The sequence below is a fragment of the Nerophis ophidion genome, linkage group LG03 (assembly GCF_033978795.1).
Source record: "Nerophis ophidion isolate RoL-2023_Sa linkage group LG03, RoL_Noph_v1.0, whole genome shotgun sequence".
NCBI classification, from domain to species: Eukaryota; Metazoa; Chordata; class Actinopteri; order Syngnathiformes; family Syngnathidae; genus Nerophis; species Nerophis ophidion.
The window spans coordinates 45306719-45328150 of record NC_084613.1 but is presented as its reverse complement, the minus strand read 5'-3'; the positions used below and the strand labels follow the sequence as shown (position 1 = coordinate 45328150).

The 21432-nt window shown below is 38.6% G+C and overlaps 1 protein-coding gene across 5 annotated transcripts in view; it reads right to left on the bottom strand.

Moving 5' to 3' along the window:
• Window positions 1–21432, bottom strand: part of ttll5 (tubulin tyrosine ligase-like family, member 5) — a 154129-nt gene that overhangs the window by 126126 nt on the left and 6571 nt on the right. For all 5 annotated transcript variants that reach the window (XM_061895366.1, XM_061895367.1, XM_061895368.1 and 2 more), the window contains exons 4-12: window positions 17618–17700; window positions 16802–16908; window positions 12593–12723; window positions 10176–10258; window positions 5415–5484; window positions 5251–5335; window positions 3246–3347; window positions 786–877; window positions 564–671 (exon numbers count right to left, since the gene is read on the bottom strand). In XM_061895366.1, the coding sequence (XP_061751350.1) occupies window positions 564–671; window positions 786–877; window positions 3246–3347; window positions 5251–5335; window positions 5415–5484; window positions 10176–10258; window positions 12593–12723; window positions 16802–16908; window positions 17618–17700 (861 nt within the window). The remainder of the gene's footprint in view (window positions 1–563; window positions 672–785; window positions 878–3245; window positions 3348–5250; window positions 5336–5414; window positions 5485–10175; window positions 10259–12592; window positions 12724–16801; window positions 16909–17617; window positions 17701–21432) is intronic.

Below are 21432 nucleotides of genomic sequence, written 5' to 3'. Positions count from 1 at the left end.
CGGTTTTAATGAACGCAGTTGGAAAAGAAAGTGAAAGTAAGCTGTTGTGATCGAGTGTTGTCACTTTCTGTTGTGTTGTGACTTCATGTTGTTGTGTTATTGTATTGTTATGTTCTGGCATTTGTACTTGTTGTGGCTTTTGCTATTAATGGCAGTTTTATGTTGTGTTGTGGCATCAAGTTGTTGTATTGTGGTTTTATGTTGTTAGGTTGTGATATTTTCATTTGTTGTGGCTTTTGCAAACATGCTAAGGCTTAAAGTTGATGTGTTGTGGCTTTATGTTGTTGAATTGTGGTGATTTCATTTGTTAGAGCTTTTGTAATCGGGCTAAGGCTGACATGTGTTGTGTTGTGGCGTATGTGTTTGTTGTAGCGTTTGCAATTGTTGTAATCTTTCTCAGCCACCAGACTTACAGTACCCAAAATTTACCAAACAATATCTTAGTTTTGCTATATCGGACCGTAAGAATGCCGTACCGCTACTACCTTATTCTAAACAGTATAAACAGTATAAGATAAATAATAAACAAATGAATGAAAAGAGTAAATTAATGAAGTAAGTACCAAAGCAGTTGGTCAGGTGAGGGACAAATGTCTTGCAGGCATGTGCGATGTGCATCTCGGCACTCAGCACAGCTTTGATGATGAGGTCCTCTACCTGCCTCATTAACACTAGAAGAAAATACATTGACGTGCATGTTAGACCATATACTGTACATACACAGCATTTTCAATAGAATTGTTCCTTTCATTAATAACTTGGAGAGGCTAAACAGTCAGACTCACATGTGGTGTCCTTCCCTTCCTGCCTCAAATAGCGCAACACTGCGCTCATACTCCACTTGTTCCCATAGTCTTCAACCTCAGGGTCATCACAACTGAAAGGGAAGCAACACATTTCAAATTCAGCTTAATGGCAAAGTGTACTTTCTGACTAGGCAACACACCGTAGTCTAAACACTGCTGCCCACTAACGTTTTGGAATTGCTATTGCAATATACTATAGAATACCTGCAAATGACACTCAGAAAACAAGATATAACAACTGGAATGCACAGTTATCGTAATCTGTTAATTTTCAAATGTTAGAATAAAAGGATTTAACTATCAAACAATTAACATTTATCAACACACGCAAAAGTACCTCAAATTTGTACCATTAAGTACCGATATCTTACATTTCAAATGTAAAAGGTACCCGTCCCAAGTCCTGACTGCTAAATGGGTGAGCACAAGGAAGGCAAAGAAAAGGGATGTCTTAAAAAAAGAAAAAACTCAAAAGAAAATGTGTAGTTCTGCATGGAAGGACTCCTTTGCTTTCACTGTCAACCACACTGGCTTACCTGTGTGATTGATATGTGGTGAGAAATTGGAAAATAACAAAAAATGCAATGATAAAACATTTTTAAAACAAGCACTTTCTGAAACATAATACTGTACATTATTTCAAAGTAGATGTGCACACTCTAAAATTTAATAGAATATTAAAAATGTTAAAAGTTTATAAACCGTGTTACATTTTACAGAACTCATTTTGCTTTCTTTTTCTTTTGACTTTATTTTAAAACAGGGACAGTAGAAATTGATGAACTGACAAGTGTAAATATGCATGGTGGTAGCCAGTGACTAATCTCCATCTTTTGTGCATGTGGCAACTAAGGCCAAACACATAAGAACAGGAGAGCACCAAACAACAGGACAACAAGGCCATATACAACAATAAAACAATAATAATAGAAAATACTGTAGGACCGGGAAAAAAAAATGAAACAATAAACCAAACTACTAATGCCAGACCAGCATTTAAATGACGATTGAACAATGGATTTAAGTGTGTAAGCGTGCTTGCGCTAAAGCTCTAAACTTAGACAACTTAGACTTAGACAAACTTTAATAATCCACAAGGGAAATTGTTTCACACAGTATCTCAGTTATAAATGATTGAAAAGATGGAAAGGAAAATGCAGGTATAAAATAGACTAAAAGCAATACAAAATATAACATGTACGCATAATATTTACATAATATATGTACAGTATACGATATATCCATCCATCCATTTTCCTACCGCTTATTCCCTTTTGGGGTCGCGGGGGGCGCTGGCGCCTATCTCAGCTACAATCGGGCGGAAGGCGGGGTACACCCTGGACAAGTCGCCACCTCATCGCAGGGCCAACACAGAGAGACAGACAACATTCACACTCACATTCACACACTAGGGCCAATTTAGTATAGGATATATACTAAATATATATACCGCCTGCAGTCCAGACCTGTCTCCCATCGAAAATGTGTGGCGGATTATGAAGCGTAAAATATGAAAGCGGAGACCCCGGACTGTTGAACGACTGAAGCTCTACATACAACAAGAATGCGAAATAATTCCACTGTTAAAGCTTCAACAATTAGTTTCCTCAGTTCCCAAACATTTATTGAGTGTTGTTAAAAGAAAAGGTGAACAAGCCCTTTCCGAACTACTTTGGCACGTGTTGCAGCCATGAACATCTAAGTTAATTATTATGTGGAAAAAAAAAAAGTTTATGAGTTTGAACATCAAATGTCTTTGTAGTGCATTCAATTGAATATGGGTTGAAAAGGATTTGCAAATGATTGTATTCTGTTTATATTTACATCTAACACAATTTCCCAACTCATATGGAAACGGGGTTTGTATATGTTTATATCATATCCATCCATCCATCCATTTTCTACCGCTTATTCATATACAATAAAAAACAATTAGTATGTACAATATTACAGTACATGTAACTGAAATGCTCAAGTGCTTGGGTGTTAAGATATACAAGAAGGATGAGAGTTGCATTTTGTAATACACAAGTTTGTGAAGTGCTGGTGTAATTTGCACATTGCCCTATTGCACTTATTCTGCACACACAAATGTTTGTGTGTGCAGGTATTACTGCACAGGTTAGCATACATTAGTTGTGATTTTATCGACGGGAAGGCAAAATGGCACTTTTGATGGTAAAGGTTTCTGCTGTATGCCTCGTCATCTCTAATTTAGTTCATCCCAAATGTGCTTGATAAACTCCCAAGTTCTTCCACACAAAGCTCTTCTGAGCGTACCTTTATGGATCTCACTTTGTGCACTTGGGTGTTCCCACAAAAGTGGAAGCAAATAATTAATATTCAGGGACAACTGAAGCATCTAGGGAACAACTATTGATCAATAATAGTTGATTAAGAGGTGAGTCTAAATACTTCAGTGGTTTAGATGAAGATTACCTGACATAATCGCTGTTCTTCTTGTTCACGCTGTAGTTGGTGAGATGCATGAAGATGTTCTTAATATTCTTTGTGGTTTTGTCATACCTGACGGTGGCAAACCTGAGTACAAATAGAAAATGTGAGTGCCAGTAAAAAATCTGTCAACCAAAGGAAGATTAAAAAAAAGCTAAACATTTCTTAGGGGAATTATAGACGGACACTTGACACTTTGTGTCGAGATTAGTTTCTGGTAGTGTTTCAGAGCAGCGGATGCCACATGTGCAACAATGAGAATTCCTTGGCACACACTCCGTACCTGAATTCCAACACAACCCAAAGGAATGTCAAGAGATAAAAGTGTGGCTAGGAATTTAAGCCTTATTTATCACTAGTGGTTTTTAATTGAATCTTGTTGCACGTACACAAGAAAAAAGAGACACCGGTGGTTCTATCAAGTTTGTACTTTATATGTGTAATTATTTTGACCTATATTTATACTTTTCCCTACCTACCAATACATACCTGGTGATTGCCTCTGACTGGACAAGCAGATGATCATTGCCCTTAATATCCACATTTAACGAATATGAAACAATTACACACATATATTATATTTCCACATAATGTTGGCGCAAGAGAGAACATTGTTTCAATGTACAAAACTTTTAGATTTACTGGCAAGTTTAGACTGCTCTCTGCAGGTCAACAAAGATATAGCAGTCAGGGTGCATTTTACATTACGTCATGATTATTACAGTCGTCCCTCGTTTATTGCTGTTAATGGTTTTCAAACAACACATTTCAGCAAATTGAGAATCATAAATTATATATCAAATATTTTCATACATAGATCATAAAAGAATGTTTACAATCTTCTAAATGGGTTTTTCAACATTATTAGAGCCATTTAGGCATTAAATATTGCCTTGTGGTCAACTTTACACTATTACACGATCCAATAAAGTAGGGCCCCAGGTTAAGACAGTTAGGTTTAGTCTCCTTTAGTGGCCAATATTACTGTAGTATTGATACTGTAAATGTAGTTTATTGAGTCATGCTGTTGCCTGAAATTACTCAATTGAGGACCAAATAACTGTAGAATATGCTTTGGAAAAAAATCCCTAAAAAAATCTGCAATGTGGTAAAGGCACAATATTTGAAGCGCCATGTGGCGAGGGATGACTTCAATGGTAATTACACATTAACACTTGGATAAATGACTTACTGACTGACTCACTTTAATTTATGCATTTGTAAAAATAGGTTTTACATATTGTAGAGTCTCCCTCAAGCACCGCCTGACAGGTAGGCACATCACAGGGGAGGAGCCAGGGCATGGAGGCAGAGTGGAACACAGAGGACAACGCTCCAGCCTTGGCCACAACATTGAGGGGTGGTACATTCCCCTGTACCTGCTCAATCAGCCTGAAGTGCCACAAGCTGTGCGGCCAGGTGGGGAAAAGCTACAAACTGTTCTTAACTCTGCCTCATTCAGGTCTGGCTCTCCTCTGTGTCAAGGCAGGTGCATCAGGCGTTAAGTGAGACATCCAATATTTCCCCATTAATGACATTATTAGGGAAATGTTTTCTGATATTATGTTTTCTCTTGTTTGAAAGGTAATTACCTACGACATGTAAAGAAGTGTACTGTGTGAAGGATTGAGAGCCTCGGATGACGGATTATTATGTTTGTTAATGGACACTTTAAGTTTGATACTTCCACACCCTGCCCTTCCTACAAAGACTTGTGCAATAAATGCCCTTTTTGACTTTTTGCAAACTAAATCCCTTGGTGAGAATCAGGTGCCACAATATTTTATTTCCATAAAAATATTGGAGCTTTACAAAGTGTAAGATGCAGAGTTTCCAATGTCTGTTTCCATACATCCACCCCACACCCCGTCCAGAGAGGAAAGAAGCTGGAGTCTATCCCAGCCGACTTCAAGCTGAATTAATCGATCGCCAATCAATCAGACCCCATACAGTACACTAACTATGATGACAATAGCAAAGGTACACTCACCTAGCGAGACCCTCCTCATACACATAGACAAGGAGTGGATCGTATGATGTGACCAACACGTATAAACGCATGTCAAACTTGAACTCTGTGAACAAAACACAACATTGAGGTAAATAATGATTCTCTGTAAATCTTCCAAAAGTGTGCAAGAAAAAGCTATTCACCATCTATCAGTAGAGGGTTATTAATATAGCGGGACACCAAGATGTTCTCATCCAGTGAAATCTGACTTGGCTGTAGAAGATAATAAAACATGATTACACAGTGCTTTATAATTTTAAACCTATATATAAAGCTTCAATTTGTTGGTAACCTCTACTAGCTAGCACTTCGTCTATGACTGCGGTGTCCCCAAGTCACCCTACTTAAAACGCAATGTTTCAGTTGTACTCGGAATTTGGGAATTCTAACCTGAAAATGACAAACAACCCCCCTGAAGTTGGAATTGTGACTCAGAAAGTCTTAAGAACTTTGCAATACCCAAACTTCAACTTTGGACTTTTGTTTGGCAACACTAAATGATCCATAATGTGTGAGTGTGAATGATGTCTGTCTATGTTGGCCTTCAGCCCAAAATGCAGCTGTGATAGCCTCCCTGCAATTCATAAAGACAGAATCGGTAGAAAATGGATAAATGAATGGATAAAATCAGTCAGACTAATAACAGTGCTGTCTGGTCACTGGACTGAATGTGGACATGTTGACTTTGCATGTATACAATTAGTTACAAGGTTTGGGTGGGTGCTTGTAGTGCAAATGTGTATTGTGTGTGTTGGGAGATACAGTATTGAATTCAAAATCAATTTGCAAAAAACAAACAGAATGCAAGACGCTAATGAATTTAAATGTCTTGGGATTTTCTAGGACCCACTTCATTAGTTTGAAAACACATAAATAAGAGACTTAAAATTAGCAAAAATTAATTTTGATTTTTTAAAGCTCATGAGAAATGTCATACCCATCCAGGCAACTTAACATTTTCGTGCACGCTATGATTTTGTCACATCTTTTGTATTGTGTAACAACTTGGGCTATGGTGTCATCACCCTGTACAAAAAAATCCAACCACTGGAATTACTGTCAATTTTTTTCATTGTTGTTTTTTGAAGCTTATTTTTTATCTTTACACATTGTAGCCCCAGAGCCTCTCTCTAGGACAGGGGTCACCAACCTTTTTGAAACCAAGAGATACTTCTTGGGTACTGATTAATGCGAAGGGCTACCAACCAGCTTCATACGCACTTAAATAAATTGCCAGAAATGTGCTCAATTTACCTTTAATAAATAAATCTATATATATAAAAAATGGGTATTTCTGTCTGTCATTCCGTCGTACATTATTTTCCTTTACGGAAGGTTTTTTGTAGAGAATAAATGATGAAAAAAAAAAACTAATTGAACGGTTTAAAAGAGTAGAAAACACACAAAAAAATAAAAATTGAATTTTGAAACAGTTTATCTTCAATTTCGATTCTTTAAAATTCAAAATTCAACCGAAAAATAAGAGGAGAAAAACTAATTAATTTGAATCTTTTGGAAAAAATAAAAAAAATAATTTATGGAACATCATTAGTAATTTTTCCTGATTAAGATTAATTTTAGAATTTTGATGACATGTTTTAAATAGGTTAAAATCCATCCATCCATCCATTTTCTACTGCTTATTCCCTTTGGATTGCGGGGGCGCTGGTGCCTATCTCAGCCACAATCAAGCGGAAGGCGGGGTACACCATGGACAAGTCGCCACCTCATCGCAGAGGTTAAAATCCAATCTGCACTTTGGTAGAATATATAACAAATTGAACCAAGCTATATTTCTAACAAAGACAAATCATTATTTCTTCTAGATTTTCCAGAACAAACATTTTAAAAGAAATTCAAAAGACTTTGAAATAAGATTTAAATTTGATTCCACAAAATTTCTAGATTTGCCAGAATAATTATTTTGAATTTTAATCATAATAAGTTTCAAGAAATATTTCACAAATATTCTTCGTCGAAAAAACAGAAGCTATAATGAAGGATTTAAATAAAATGTATTATTCTTTACAATAAAAAAAATAAATTCACTTGAAAATTAATGTAAATCGTCAGGAAAGAAGAGGAAGGAATTTAAAAGGTAAAAAGGTTTATTGTTTTTAAAAATCTTAAAATAATTTTTAAGATTGTATTTTTTCTCTAAAATTGTCTTTCTAAAAATTATAAGAAGCAAAGTAAAAAAATAAATGAATTTATTTAAACAAGTGAAGACCAAGTCTTTAAAATATTTTCTTGGATTTTCAAATTCTATTTGATTTTTGTCTCTCTTAAAATTAAAAATGTCGAGCAAAGTGAGACCAGCTTGCTAGTAAATAAATACAATTTAAAAAATAGAAGCAGCTCACTGGTAAGTGCTGCTATTTGAGCTATTTTTAGAACAGGCCTGCGGGCGACTCGTCTGGTCCTTACGGGCTACCTGGTGCCCGCGGGCATTGCGTTGGTGACCCCTGCTCTAGGAACTATAAAATACGTAACATTAATAGGGTAACTCGGAGCATGAAGGTTGGGAAGTGTAGAATATCACATCAAAGAACATTGTTTAGACAATCTGCCTTTTCCAGCACAGGCTGTCAACCATGGAACACATTACCAACAAAAATGTAATTAATCTCAGCCATTAATCTATTCACAAAAATGATCAAGTGTTGGCTAAATGAAAAAAAATGCTCTAAACACTAACTTGTCCCTAGTTGTATTTAATTTTTTAACCATGTATTTTGTCATTAATTTCACTGTGTGTTATTTTAGTATATTAATTGATTATATAGTGTGTCAGAGTGTCTAATTAATTGAAAAGCCCAGCGAGGGAAAAGAGTTGGAAATTATCATTAGCTACAAACTCTCTGTACAGCACAACAGTTGTATTAAATGTTTTGAAGTGTGGAACTGTATTGTCCCTAAATACAATTATAATATTTTCTGTGCCTGTGGCGTTGGACCATCGAAGTCGCATTGTCTGTGGATGTAAAAAAAAGTTGACTTTTTTTGTTTGTATCAAGACAAGATGCATCATTATGTTATTAATACTTATCTATAAAAAGAAAATTAAGTTATTGATTTATTGGTGTGGATTTAATTTTGTGGAGCGGTAGACACTCGTCCTTTGGTCTTATAACAGGGGCAATTAAAAAGTATTATGTTAATGGGCTACGTGTAAGTGTGGAAGCTCATTTATAAAATAATGTACCGGTATACATCATTTTACATCTGATACATCACTAAATTGATAAAATGCATGATAAAGTCTGTTGCAGTATGTGCATATGAAGTGTGTTAAGAAGAACAGTTACAATGTTGGATTTGGAATAATAAGATACACAGACTCCTATTAAAATGTATTTGCAAGCAAGGGCAAACACGGCAAATTAATCTATATTGAAAAAAGGACAAAAAAATGGATGTCAAATATTTCGGTGGCGCGTCGCTACCATACAGTATGATTAAATTGTTACTTAACATTGAGTGCAGATATCCAACTACATATACTATTTTATTCTGTCAAAATGACTGCTCTGAAAAAGATCCCCAAACAACAAAAACAAGTTGCATCGTCCTAGCCATCTAAGAGCAGGTCACACACTTCTTCCATGGAGTTAAAATATGTTGCAGGTAATCGATTTAAGACGTTTTAAAAGACTGGGGTGGAGCGTGTTTAACCTCAAATCTGGCTGCAGTTCAGAGAAAACACAATCCCCAAAAATAAACAGACTGTATTTCTTCCTTTTTCTCCAAACATCCCTCTGACACTCTTTTCATTAAAATGCCTCAGAACAAGATGAATTGTGCAAATGTTTTCACAGAACTGGTGGAGCTCCTCCAAAGAGCAAATAGCCTTGGAAGTGTGATTAACGTCATTGTGCTCATTAATGTTTTTACTAGTCGATAACACACTTACACATGTAACATCTGCTTAACCAACTGTACAAATCATGCAATATTTCACAAGGATGAGAATTAACTCCCATGTGTCTGCAAATACGGTATCTCCAGCTGCTCTAAGTTTTATAATGCAGTATCGTCCCCTGAGAATACCGTATTTTTCGGACTGTAAGTCGCGTTTTTCTTTGTAGTTTGGCCGGGGGTGAGACTTGGCCAAACTATAAAAAAATAAAAAAATAAAAATGTGAATATATATATTTTTTTTTTTTTGGTTTGGCCGGGTCTCACCCCCCACTGGACTGTGGAAAACACTGCGACTTATAGTCCGAAAAATACGGTATATAATAAAATGGAAGCTAAAAGCTGAGTGGTGTACTCACATGTGGAAAATACTGTACGTATGTATGTTATTTTTTGACAATATTTAAAAGAAAAGCGTGTACATGTTGTGAAGAACTTTTAGTTCTGAGCCATGATCTTCGAAATCTCCTGTTGTGCATGCTTATGAATCAGCTAAAGAAGGACAGGCAAAGGAGATTGGTTTTCTAGTCACTGCTTTCTAAATGTTGAATTCAAAATGGTGTTTTTTTGTAGGACTCAGTTAAAAAAGCTGTTTGTTAGTTATGTTACCATTAGTGCTTTACAGAACATTTAACACTTAAAAGTGTCACAATTACTAATTATCTATCCATCCATCCATCCATCAATTAATCCGTTTTCAACTACTTGCCCCTCTCGGGGTCACACGTGGTGCTTGAGTCTAACTCCCCAGCTGCATTCGGGCGGAAGGCAGGATACCCCCATTGACAAGTCGCCATCTCCACACAATAAGTTAGTGCCCTCTAGGAAGTCACGTAAATTTAAATTTTACATTTTTATTTTTCTGAGGGAACTCTCCTGAAGGAATCAGTAAAGTACTATCTATCTATCTATCTATCTATCTATCAAACAGCCCCTTTAAAATCAGCGCCACCACAAGAGTAACAATCAATGGAGAAATTACTCACACTGCTGACTAAGTAGATGCCTCGTCCTCTTGACGATGCTACTGGTTTAATAATCCATGGGCCCTTGTCCTTAGTGTAAGAACCTAGCATGGGTGAGCAGAAAATAAACAAATCATTTAAAGTACATTCTACACAGCAATGTTAACATTTCAACTGTATAGTTTTATAATTGTGTTTTTGCGGAGAAGTGGAAATCCACTGAATTATATTTACACATAGTAATGTTCTTAACCCTTCCTCAAGCTAAATAAGATACCCAAAAAAGCAGTTATACTACAAGCTGTAGCTACAATAATACTTGCACATTGTTAGACTCAAAACATCCATCCATCCATTTTCTACCGCTTATTCCCTTTTGGGGTCGCGGGGGGCGCTGGCGCCTATCTCAGCTACAATCGGGCGTAAGGCGGGGTACACCCTGGACAAGTCGCCACCTCATCGCAGGGCCAACACAGATAGACAGACAACATTCACACACTAGGGCCAATTTAGTGTTGCCAATTAACCTATCCCCAAGTGCATGTCTTTGGAAGTGGGAGGAAGCCGGAGTACCCGGACGGAACCCGCGCATTCACGGGGAGAACATGCAAACTCCACACAGAAAGATCCCGAGCCTGGATTTGAACCCAAGACTGCAGGAACTTCGTATTGTGAGGCAGACGCACTAACCCCTCTGCCACCGTGAAGCCCGACTCAAAACATAGCATCTGAAAAAGCAACATTTCTGATGCTACTCTCTCTAGATCAAGCAAATGTACCTAATGTTATGCATTCTCACAATTAAAGACTAGGGGCCTAATCCATTAAAAGTTTGTGTACTGAAACATGTGCAAACTTTATAGCGCGCAAGTCAAAATAGTAAGCGCAATCTATTTAGCGTTTCTGTCTTCCTGTTTATGTAGAATGAATGATGACTATTAGTACGCTCACAATACTGGTAGGGTGAGAATGTGAGAAGGAAGCAATCACACTGAAAGGACAATGGACAGAAAATCCTTGTTCCGTGTGAATGTCAACATATGTTGACTGTCAGAAATTAAAAACAGTAGACATATTGTCATTTCAGCAATGCCATTTTATAACTTTATAGCTACTTGACGACATAAAGGGCTGATCAGTGCCACCAGACTGCTGTGTTTTTTTTTCATACACATTATCAATATATCTCCTACACTGTACAGAAAATCGCAGTTATTGACGACCAGTGTTCTTGGCACAACATCGGTACCTCCCAGATGGCACCTTGTGCATGATAAAAATGTTTTTTTTTTTTAGATCGCCCTTTTATATTGCCCAGAAACGATGGGACAGATTATAGTTGTGTTCTACATGTCCCACAAAATAGCAAAACACCAAACATGTGATGCCAGGAAATGACTGTCTCCAGAGGGATAGCCAGTATATGCAGACTATAAGGACGCCCACAATGGACTTAGACTTAGACTTCAACAGACTTTAATGATCCACAAGGGAAATTGTTCAATAGTAGGAGGAGATGCAAATATAATTATTTAGCACTCGCAATGAGTGTTATCAAGGCTAAAACTGTTTTGCAGCCACTGTATTTAGCATGTTTAGAATGTACGTGCAAACTGGCACAGTTACGCACAGTGTCGCAGTGATAAGGAGGCGATCAGTGTAACATGAAAAACAACGGACAGAGAAAATCTTCATCGCGCGAGTCGACAATCGACATTTTTTGCAAGAAAAAAACATATTATAATATCTGTCCAGCAATTCAATCTTTGAAGCCTCTCGCAACATACTTTTCTTTACTGCCAGTGCTAAGTGTTTTTGACACAACCGGCATCTCCAAGAGGGCACTTTTGGTGTGATAAAAATAGGTTCTGTTGTCTAGATCATGTTTCTATATTGTCCAGAAAATGTTGCAGTTTATATAGTTGTGTGCTACATGTTCAACAACAAAGCAAAACACCACAAGTTAGAGCATGTTGCCATGGATGTGCAGTGAAATGAGTATCTGCATGGTGACAGCCAGTTGTATACGCACAATCCTCATTTGAATAAGACGACCCACACCACTTTTTTACTTACTATCAGTTGCGCATGCAGCCTGAGTAGACCACCAATAGTACACAATATTTTATAGTTTGCACATGCTATTTAGCACTTGTTCTTTGAAGATCAGGCTCTCTATGCTTAAATGAAATGAATAGCATAGCAGTTATCATGCTATGTTTCAGTCTTAATGTTACTTCAATTCCAAACAATCAACAGAATTCTTAACAATCAGTCTTGTTCCCTGTGTCATGTAAGACTTTTTGTGGGCTCATCCCTCCAGAATCATGACACAATCAAGTGAATGAATTAATAATTGTGCCTATCGCTACGGTGTTTGTATTGAAGAGTGGATATTATAAACTACATATAGTTAAGACATGCAAGCGGGTACTTACAGCAGAAATCTTGGTATTCCGAAGGAAGCACAAAGGTCTGTGGAACAATATGGAAGTTTTTGAAGCCATGAACTTCCTGCATTCGCTGAATGTTCTTATAAAGGCGATCTTTGCGGGTCAACTCGTAAGATCTGGAAATCAGAAGGACACAAAAATGGTTATTTCTTCATGATACTATGTTTCATTTAGGGAAAGCGACCAATTTGTGCATGAGCTCATAGTGAATAATTAGGTTATCAATAAGAAATAAAGTAGCCGAACAGCCATCATACTGAGACAAGGCATCATGAGTGAAATAATAAATGAAAATGTAATGTAAATTAAAAGTATGCAAATTTGTGCCAAATTACAATGCAACCTGTCATGTTGAACACAAACTTGTTGCTTGTTGACTTTTGAGTTGTGCTAGTTCCAAAACAATATTACTCATGGTTGATCAAATTGTCGCTATCCTAAAACGTTTATTACATGTATGGATTACATAATGGAGGAGGTAGGAAGATGGTGCAGGCAGGGCAATACTGTCATCTAGTGGTGGCCTTAAGATATTGCTGGAGTTCATACATGTGTCAGGTATTACGTTTTGTTTTAAGTATTGTATTTATGTGGTAAATGTAATTAGTGTATTAGAGTGGGACTCTTTGGGCACCTCAGAATTCTATTCAAAATGATTATTGATGCTTCTTTCAGTAATGTATGATGCACTTTTTCATAACACTTTCTTTACTGTTGTCAACATTGTAGTAGTCCACATTCAAATCACAATGCATCGATAGGAATCAGAAATTTTCCCCCACCAATATGCTGTACGTAAAATATATAGATATAAATACATTGCTCATTTTTTACTGAGCAGACGGTGCTTTTCTATGTTGCAGTAAGTCCAAATACTAGTTCTGTGGTTAGCATCACACTTGACCTCTTTGCTATCAATGGTGCGCTTCTGATGTGGCATCACAAAAACTATCTCACCCATGTGGAGTTATAACTTTAGATGCTTAATTCTGAAAGGATTTGCTGACATCAAACATGTTTATTTGTTTGACTTTTGAGGATATGTTACATAAAACATTTTCTTGAACTCCAAACAGTACAATTTTCAGGGCATTTGTACTTGGAGTAGGGCTGGGCGATATTGCCTATATTTTAATATTGCGATATTTTTAGGCCATATCGCGATATACGATATATATTACGATATTTTGCCTTGGCCTTGAATGAACACTTGATGCATATAATCACAGCAGTATGATGATTCTATGTGTATACATTAAAACATTCTTCTTCATACCGCATTAATATATGCTACTTTTAAACGTTCATGCAGAGAGGGAAATCACAACTAAGTCAATTGACCAAAAGTGTATTTATTAAAGTTATTAAGCAATGGCACAAACTTCCAAGTCATTTCCAAAACATAAATTGCAAAATCGTCAGAGACATTTTTAAGTGTCAAATAAAAATGAGCTGCATAATAGAAAATCAAATAGTATTCGTCCTTCACTACGTGGTATGTTACTAAGGTTATGAAATTCTCTTCATTCTCTAGCGAGTGACTTTACAAATGATTCTACATATTAGCAGTACTGCTACTTTTTATAGCAACGCCTTTTCCCCCCACACTTGACAAATTACGGTTGTCTGTTCGGTATATTCCCACTTGAAGCCGAACCACCGCCAGATGATGGAAACAATGCTGTTTTTATTGAGAATTCAGTCTTCCTTCATTTGTTACCAGATCCGCACCATCTTTCTCTCGTACGGCTACGTTAGCAGCTATCGATAGCCACGCCGCTACCTCTCTGCTGGGCGAGGGCGTATAGGTATGTGACGTATGACGTAACAAAAATTTGAAAAGGAATTCTACCTTTGCAACCTCATTATTTTATTGGCTAAGTTTTATATTCATAAATGTAAGTTTCTTAATACCCGTCCTATCTTGTGTGCCTTTAAAAAAGATCTCGAACTTTACATTAAAACGCTCTCTACCTCTAACAACAAAAAAGCTGTGAAAACGATGATGCTGTGTTCCAAATTTAAGTTGTTTGATTAATCTGAATAAGCCTACGGCTTTGCATTTTGTTTATTATATATATATATATTTTTTTGTATTCTATTTTTATTATTTCGAACTTACAACCCCCTGGCGCTGTTTTGTCCTGTTTTCATAATGTTTTATAATGTTGTATATTGTTGTTTGTCTTACTGTTTGTAATTGTTGAAATTTATAAATAAACCTTTAAAAAAAATGTGACGTATGACGTGACAGTATGAGACGTATGTAAGAACGTCCACCTGCTTGCCTGCGAGAAGGAGACACGGGAAAGAGCGAGGAGAGCCTGAAGTGTACGCCCGCAGCTAAAAGTCCTGCGTGAGAACGTATACTCGAATATTACGATATGGTCATTTTCTATATCGCACAGAGACAACCCCGCGATATATCGTATTTATCGATATATCGCCCAGCCCTAACTTGGAGGTTTCATTGTATTTGCATAGTTATATACAGTAGTACCTCAACTTACAAGTTTATTCGGTTCTGTGACAGAGCTCTTGACTCAAAACACGTGTAACCATACTTGCCAACCTTGAAACCTCGATGTCAGGAGGTGGGGGGCGGGGCGTGGTTGGGGGCGTGGCTAAGAAGGGAGGAGGAGTATATTTACAGCTTGAAAAGTGCAGATTGGATTTTAACCTATTTAAAACATGACATCAAAAATATATATTTATTGTGAGAAATCAGAAAGATGATCAGTGTTTGTGAAAAATCATTAGGATGATCAGTGTTTCCGCAAGGATAAATATCATTAACTAAGAATAATAACACTAAGTTAAAGGTAAATTGAGCAAATTGGTTATTTCTGGCAATTTATTTAAGTGTGTATCCAACTAGTAGCCCTTCGCATTAATCAGTACCCAAGAAGTAGCTCTTGGTTTCAAAAAGGTTGGTGATCCCTGCCGTAGATGTTACTGTCACATATGCATGTATAGTAGATGGCAGTATTGTCCTGTTTAGGAGTGTCACAACATTGCTGTTTACGGCAGACGAACTGCTTTACGGTAGACGAAAACGTGACTGCTGTTGTTGTGTGTTGTTACTGCGCTTGGAGGACGTTAATGGAACTGCCAAACAATAAACCCACAAAAGAAACCAAGAACTCGCCCTCGATCATTCTACAGTTATAACGTCCTTGGGTAAGCTCTCTGTTTATATTGTGGGAAAGCGGACGTGAAAACAGGCTGTCGACACGTCACTCAGGTCCGCATGGAGCTGGAGGGGGCGTGGCCTCCACCTCCGCCTGAGTTTCGGGAGATATTCGGGAGAAAATTTGTCCCTTGGAGGTTTTCGGAAAAGGCACTGAATTTCGGGAGTCTCCCAAGAAATCTGTGAGGGTTGGCAAGTATGCGTGTAACTCAAACCATCGTCGCAACTTAATTTGGGCTTGCCCCCACCCTATAGCATGTAACATGTCTTAAATTTTACAGAAGTAACATTGTACACAAATAATATAATAGAATGTACTACAAACAACAACACGAGAAGTAATGTAATAATAATGTAAAGCATGTATCGTAGAGAGTGGACGTCTATGGTCTCTCCTTCAAGCTGCTTCATCAGCAAGTTTTCAGTATTTTCATGGATAATTAAATTACCACGATTTAATTATTATTTTAACATTCTCTGCGACCTTAGGATCATTCAACTTCAGTATGGTGCTGACTAGCAGTGATACGCTTAAATTGGTTCGCCAAGTTGGTGATGTGCTCGGTCATGTTTTTGATGATTTCTTTCTTTACTTCAATAAACATCATCAATTTTTTTCAGCACTTTCCTTCATGCTCACTCTTCCTTGCAATAGGTGGAAAAACAACGTTATGTCGATATTTAGCTATTAGCTGTTTCCAGCGAGGAAGACCAGATGTTTTGGGCTGATCGTACAGGGTGATCCCTGTGACATTTTCCATGGCAGGGATCCTTGTAAATCAAAACATTGCTTTCAACTTAAAGCATTACAATCAGCCGAGAGAAACCTCTACCCTCAAAACACTCTTAAGTTGGGGGACTCTTAAGTTGAAGTACCACTGCAGTTGTAATACATGGTTGAGCTTGATGTGCAATATACAGTTGTTGCAAAAACTGATTTGATTTAAATAAGTACGAAAGACATAATATGAAAATTAAATTTGAACAGTTGTGTCCTCTCCCACCTGGGAAAGTGGTTAACCTTCTGGAAATCCTGAAGGCTTCGGAGTAGGCAAGGTTTGAGGTGGGATCCTGTCCACATTAGGTTAAAGTCGTTGCTATTTGGGTGAACCTGGAGAAGAAATGCAGTCCTTAGATTGAGTTGTTTCGTGATTTAGTGCACACAAAACAGCTGACCCTGGCAAAGTAGCAATACCAAAGTAATAAATGATCATAGTAAATAAATTGTGTGCATTGTGTGTTCCAATCACCAATCATGTGTATCAAGTGTGGCTGAATAAAACATAAGAAGCACTCTCACCACTATCCTGGAGAAATACACCCTCCTCCACTGAAATTATGACAAAATGATTGCTAACGCACACATTCATAATCTTAATCTGTTTTGCTTTATTCCATCAATTCATTAAGATGGAGGCTGTATTCACATGAGTGTTCCATGTCTAAAGGAGACAGATGTTTGCAATAAAGCCTTATTAAAGTCTGGCTCTGGCCATTCACTGTGGTAAGACACTCGTCTGCCTTTGATGATGGGTTACTGGGAGTCAAGAAGCATTGAAATGAAATAAAAAGAGAATTAATTGTAACTGCTTGGAAAGAGCAATAATGAGAGATTGTATGGCCTTGTGAAAGCGGATTAATGCTCTTGAGGTCATTTTGGTTCTTTCCGTGCATGTGTTCCCAGGCTTTGACATCGTTATTATTGGGGGGAAAGAACAGCCCTGCTCTATCCTACACAAAGGAGGGCCACATAAATAGCATAAAAATGGTCATTTTGAAACTAATCTTGAACATTTGCCTCATCTTGTGGAGAACATTACCTCATGGAAACCATGATTGGTCAGTATCCCTCGCACCAGACGACTCTCTGTGCGCACGATCTTGAAGGCCATGTTGTATCGCTCTGGCAAAAATGACACATATTATTTTATTATATAGTCTTTGCACTAAAAATACAACTAATTACATAATGTTTCAATTTATTTTGAGCTGTATTTCCTGTATGTGCATTTATTTGTGGCAGCCTGCCATGAACACATCATAGTTGGACTGCGTGCGAATGTACCTTGTTGTTCCAGCTCCGAACAGTAGATAACATCATAAATTTGATTAACACACCCAGTACATGTGTTGCCAACTTTGCAACTTTATCACTATATTTATCAAGAGTTCAGACCGTTTTAGATTCTGTTTTTCAAAAAAGCGACTTTAGACAAATATATCGATGTTTTGGAGACTAAAATGAAAACACATATTTGCTCTGTCTTGCTTGTAATAGATATATCCGATATGGTCTAAAATCCGTGATGCAATATATATTGCAACGTCCTGCGACAACGATTTACATCACAAAGGATAATAGAACCCTTCAGTACAGGTTGCAAAGGCTCTTCCTTTTGATGCTGGCGTATGTGGTAACATATCGCAAAATTTCTGTTATTGTCTGCTCTGTAGAGCTGCAATATTTTTATTATCTCTCAAGACTGTATTACTTGCTAATTTGTTGTTCACAGCTGGTTACTCTCTCTGTAAATAAGGATGGGTCATTCAACAGTGCACTTGGCACCAGGACACCCTAGGCCGCAGTTCCCTAGGCCGCAGTTCCATGTCATCGGATTTGCGGCCTCATGTTTTGGACACTCGGGTGAAGAGAGGGGCGGAGCTTTCCTTCCGATCACCACCTGGTGGTGAGTTGGCTGCGATGGTGGGGGAGGATGCCGGACAGACCTGGAAAGCCCAAACGCATTGTGAGGGTCTGCTGAGAACGTCGGGCATAGTCTCCTGTCAGAGAGAGTTTCAATTCCCACCTCCAGAAGAACTTGGTCACGTCACGACTGAGATGCTGGACATTGAGTCCGAGTGGACCATGTTCCGCACCTCTATTGTCAAGGGGGCTGATTGGAGCTGTGGCCGCAAGGTAGTTGGTGCCTGTTGTGTCGGTAATCCTAGAACCCGTTGGTGGACACCAGCGGTGAGGGATGCCGTCAAGCTGAGGAAGGAGTCCTATTGGGTTCTTTTGGCTCATAGGACTCCGGAGGCAGCGGACGGGTACCGACAGGCAAAGCGGTGTGCGGCTTCAGCAGTTGCGGAGGCAAAAACTCGGACATGGGAAGAGTTCGGGGGAACCATGAAAAATGACTTCCGGGCAGCTTCGAAGCAATTCTGGACCACCATCCGCCACCTCAGGAAGGGGAAACAGTGAACTGTCAACACCGTGTATGTTGCGGATGGAGTTCTGCTGACCTCGACTGCGGATGTTGTGGATCAGTGGAGGGAATACTTCAAAGACCTCCTCAATCCTACCAACACGTCTTCCTATGAGGAAGTAGTGCCTGGGGTATCGGTGGTGGGCTCTCCTATTTCTGGGGCTGAGGTTGCTGAGGTAGTTAAAAAGCTCCTCGGTGGCAAGGCCCCGGGGGTGGGTGAGATCCGGCCGGAGTTCCTTAAGGTTCTGGATGCTGTGGGGCTGTCTTGGTTGACAAGACTCTGCAGCATCGCGTGGACATCAGAGGCGCTACCTCTGGATTGGCAGACCGGAGTGGTGGTTCCTCTCTTTAAGAATGGGGACCGGAGGGGGTGTTTCAACTATCGTGGGTTTACACTCTTCAGCCTTCCCGGTAAGGTCTATTCAGGTGTACTGGAGAGGAGGCTACGCCGGATAGTCGAACCTCGGATTCAGGAGGAACAGTGTGGTTTTCGTCCTGGTCGTGGAACTGTGGACCAGCTCTATACTCTCGGCAGGGTCCTTGAGGGTGCATGGGAGTTTGCCCAACCAGTCTACATGTGCTTTGTGGACTTGGAGAAGGCATTCGACCGTGTCCCTCGGGAAGTCCTGTGGGGGGGTGCTCAGAGAGTATGGGGTATCGGACTGTCTGGTTGTGGCGATCCGCTCCCTGTACGATCAGTGTCAGAGCTTGGTCCGCATTGCCGGCAGCAAATCGGACACGTTTCCAGTGAGGGTTGGACTTCGCCAAGGCTGCCCTTTGTCACTGACTCTGTTTATAACTTTTATGGACAGAGTTTCTAAGCGTAGTCAGGGCATTGAGGGGATCCGGTTTGGTGGCTGCAGGATTAGGTCTCTGCTTTTTGCAGATTTTATAGATGCCGTTCATTTTAGTTATTCTCCAGTTTGGATGCCTCAAAGGGGGCGTTTTTCCTCAAATCCTCAGTGCCATGCCATGTTTTGTTTTGTTTTTGCTTTGTTATTGTCAATAGCGATGTGTGTGAGCGAGAGCGTGTGAGTGCGTGTATGTTTTCTTCTATTCTTTTTTTTTGTACAGCAGATTTTGTTTGACACTTGAGTATGACAAGTGCTATATAAATAAAGTTTGATTTGATTTGACTAAGTTGAATGTGCAAGTCATTTCTTTTGTTGAGCCCTACAAAGTGTTGATACTGTAAGTATTGCATTTTTCCACGCCAGCTGATTGATTGGAAGGCGCATCTTAGTTTGGATGTTTAAAAAATGCCATGTAAAATAAATGATGTTAATTTGTAGCATTTTTATGACATATTTAATGTAAATTATCATTGAGATAGCAAATTTTGACATGTGGAACCAGCGCCCCCCGCGACCCCAAAGGGAATAAGCCGTAGAAAATGGATGGATGGATGGATGGAACCATACTTTACTTTTGAGCGTCTTATTTTTGCTTTGTTTGCATGGAAAATTGTAACATTACCTACAAGTAGTCTAGCTGAATAAGCTTAACTGTTTGTACCCAGTAGGCCCGACAGACTGCGGTCAGCACCTTTTAAAAGTGCCGAATTTGATATCTTGCTCTAATACCATTCCAGCTAGACTTCTGTTAAAGTGTACAACACATTTATTATATTGTTGTTTGGTACTTTACATTCAAGCTAGCTTAGCAATTAGCAAATCTTCATGTCTCCACCTGTTCTCTTTTGCTTGGGGTGTCGCTTGCTTACCTATTTCTCACCCTCCATTGATCCTGAATGATACTTTAGAAGTGACAATCAATTGCCACCGTCAAGGCAAAAATTAGTAATGTGACACGAACATACTTTAGCTGCGCTTGCTAGACGGTAGGCATCTCTGTAATGACCCTAGGTCAGTGCTTCTCAAATATTTGCTATGATGCCCCCCTGAGAAGAAGAAAATATTTCGCGCCCCCACTGTCCCCAGTAAATATAGATATTGTATATCTTGTCTATAAAATTGTTATAACTATACCTCTGCATAAGATCGTAAGCATATCAACCTTGAAGGAAACAACACACCGGTATTTCCTCTTCTTCCACTGAGGTTACAATGAAGCCAAGTGCTACAAACGCTTCATCATCGCACATTGACCCCCCCAGAGGGCCCGCCCCACTCTTTAAGAAGGACTGCATAAGGTGCAGGTTATTGTTTCTTATCACACTAAATAATGCAACACAGCTTGGTTGCATTATCAACATGCATTGTCCCGACTTAGTAGGCCTTAAGCATTTAATTTCAATCGAATATGATTTATATCGTGTGACACAATAAAACACACAAATAGTCGGCAGAACTTTTGTTTTGCTTTTCATGTTTTCTTCTTACTTTTTGACTCCCATTGTCTCTCACAACGTCTATAAAAATGGCATACCCAAGTCTCCTATGCTAATCTGATGATGACTTTATGTACCC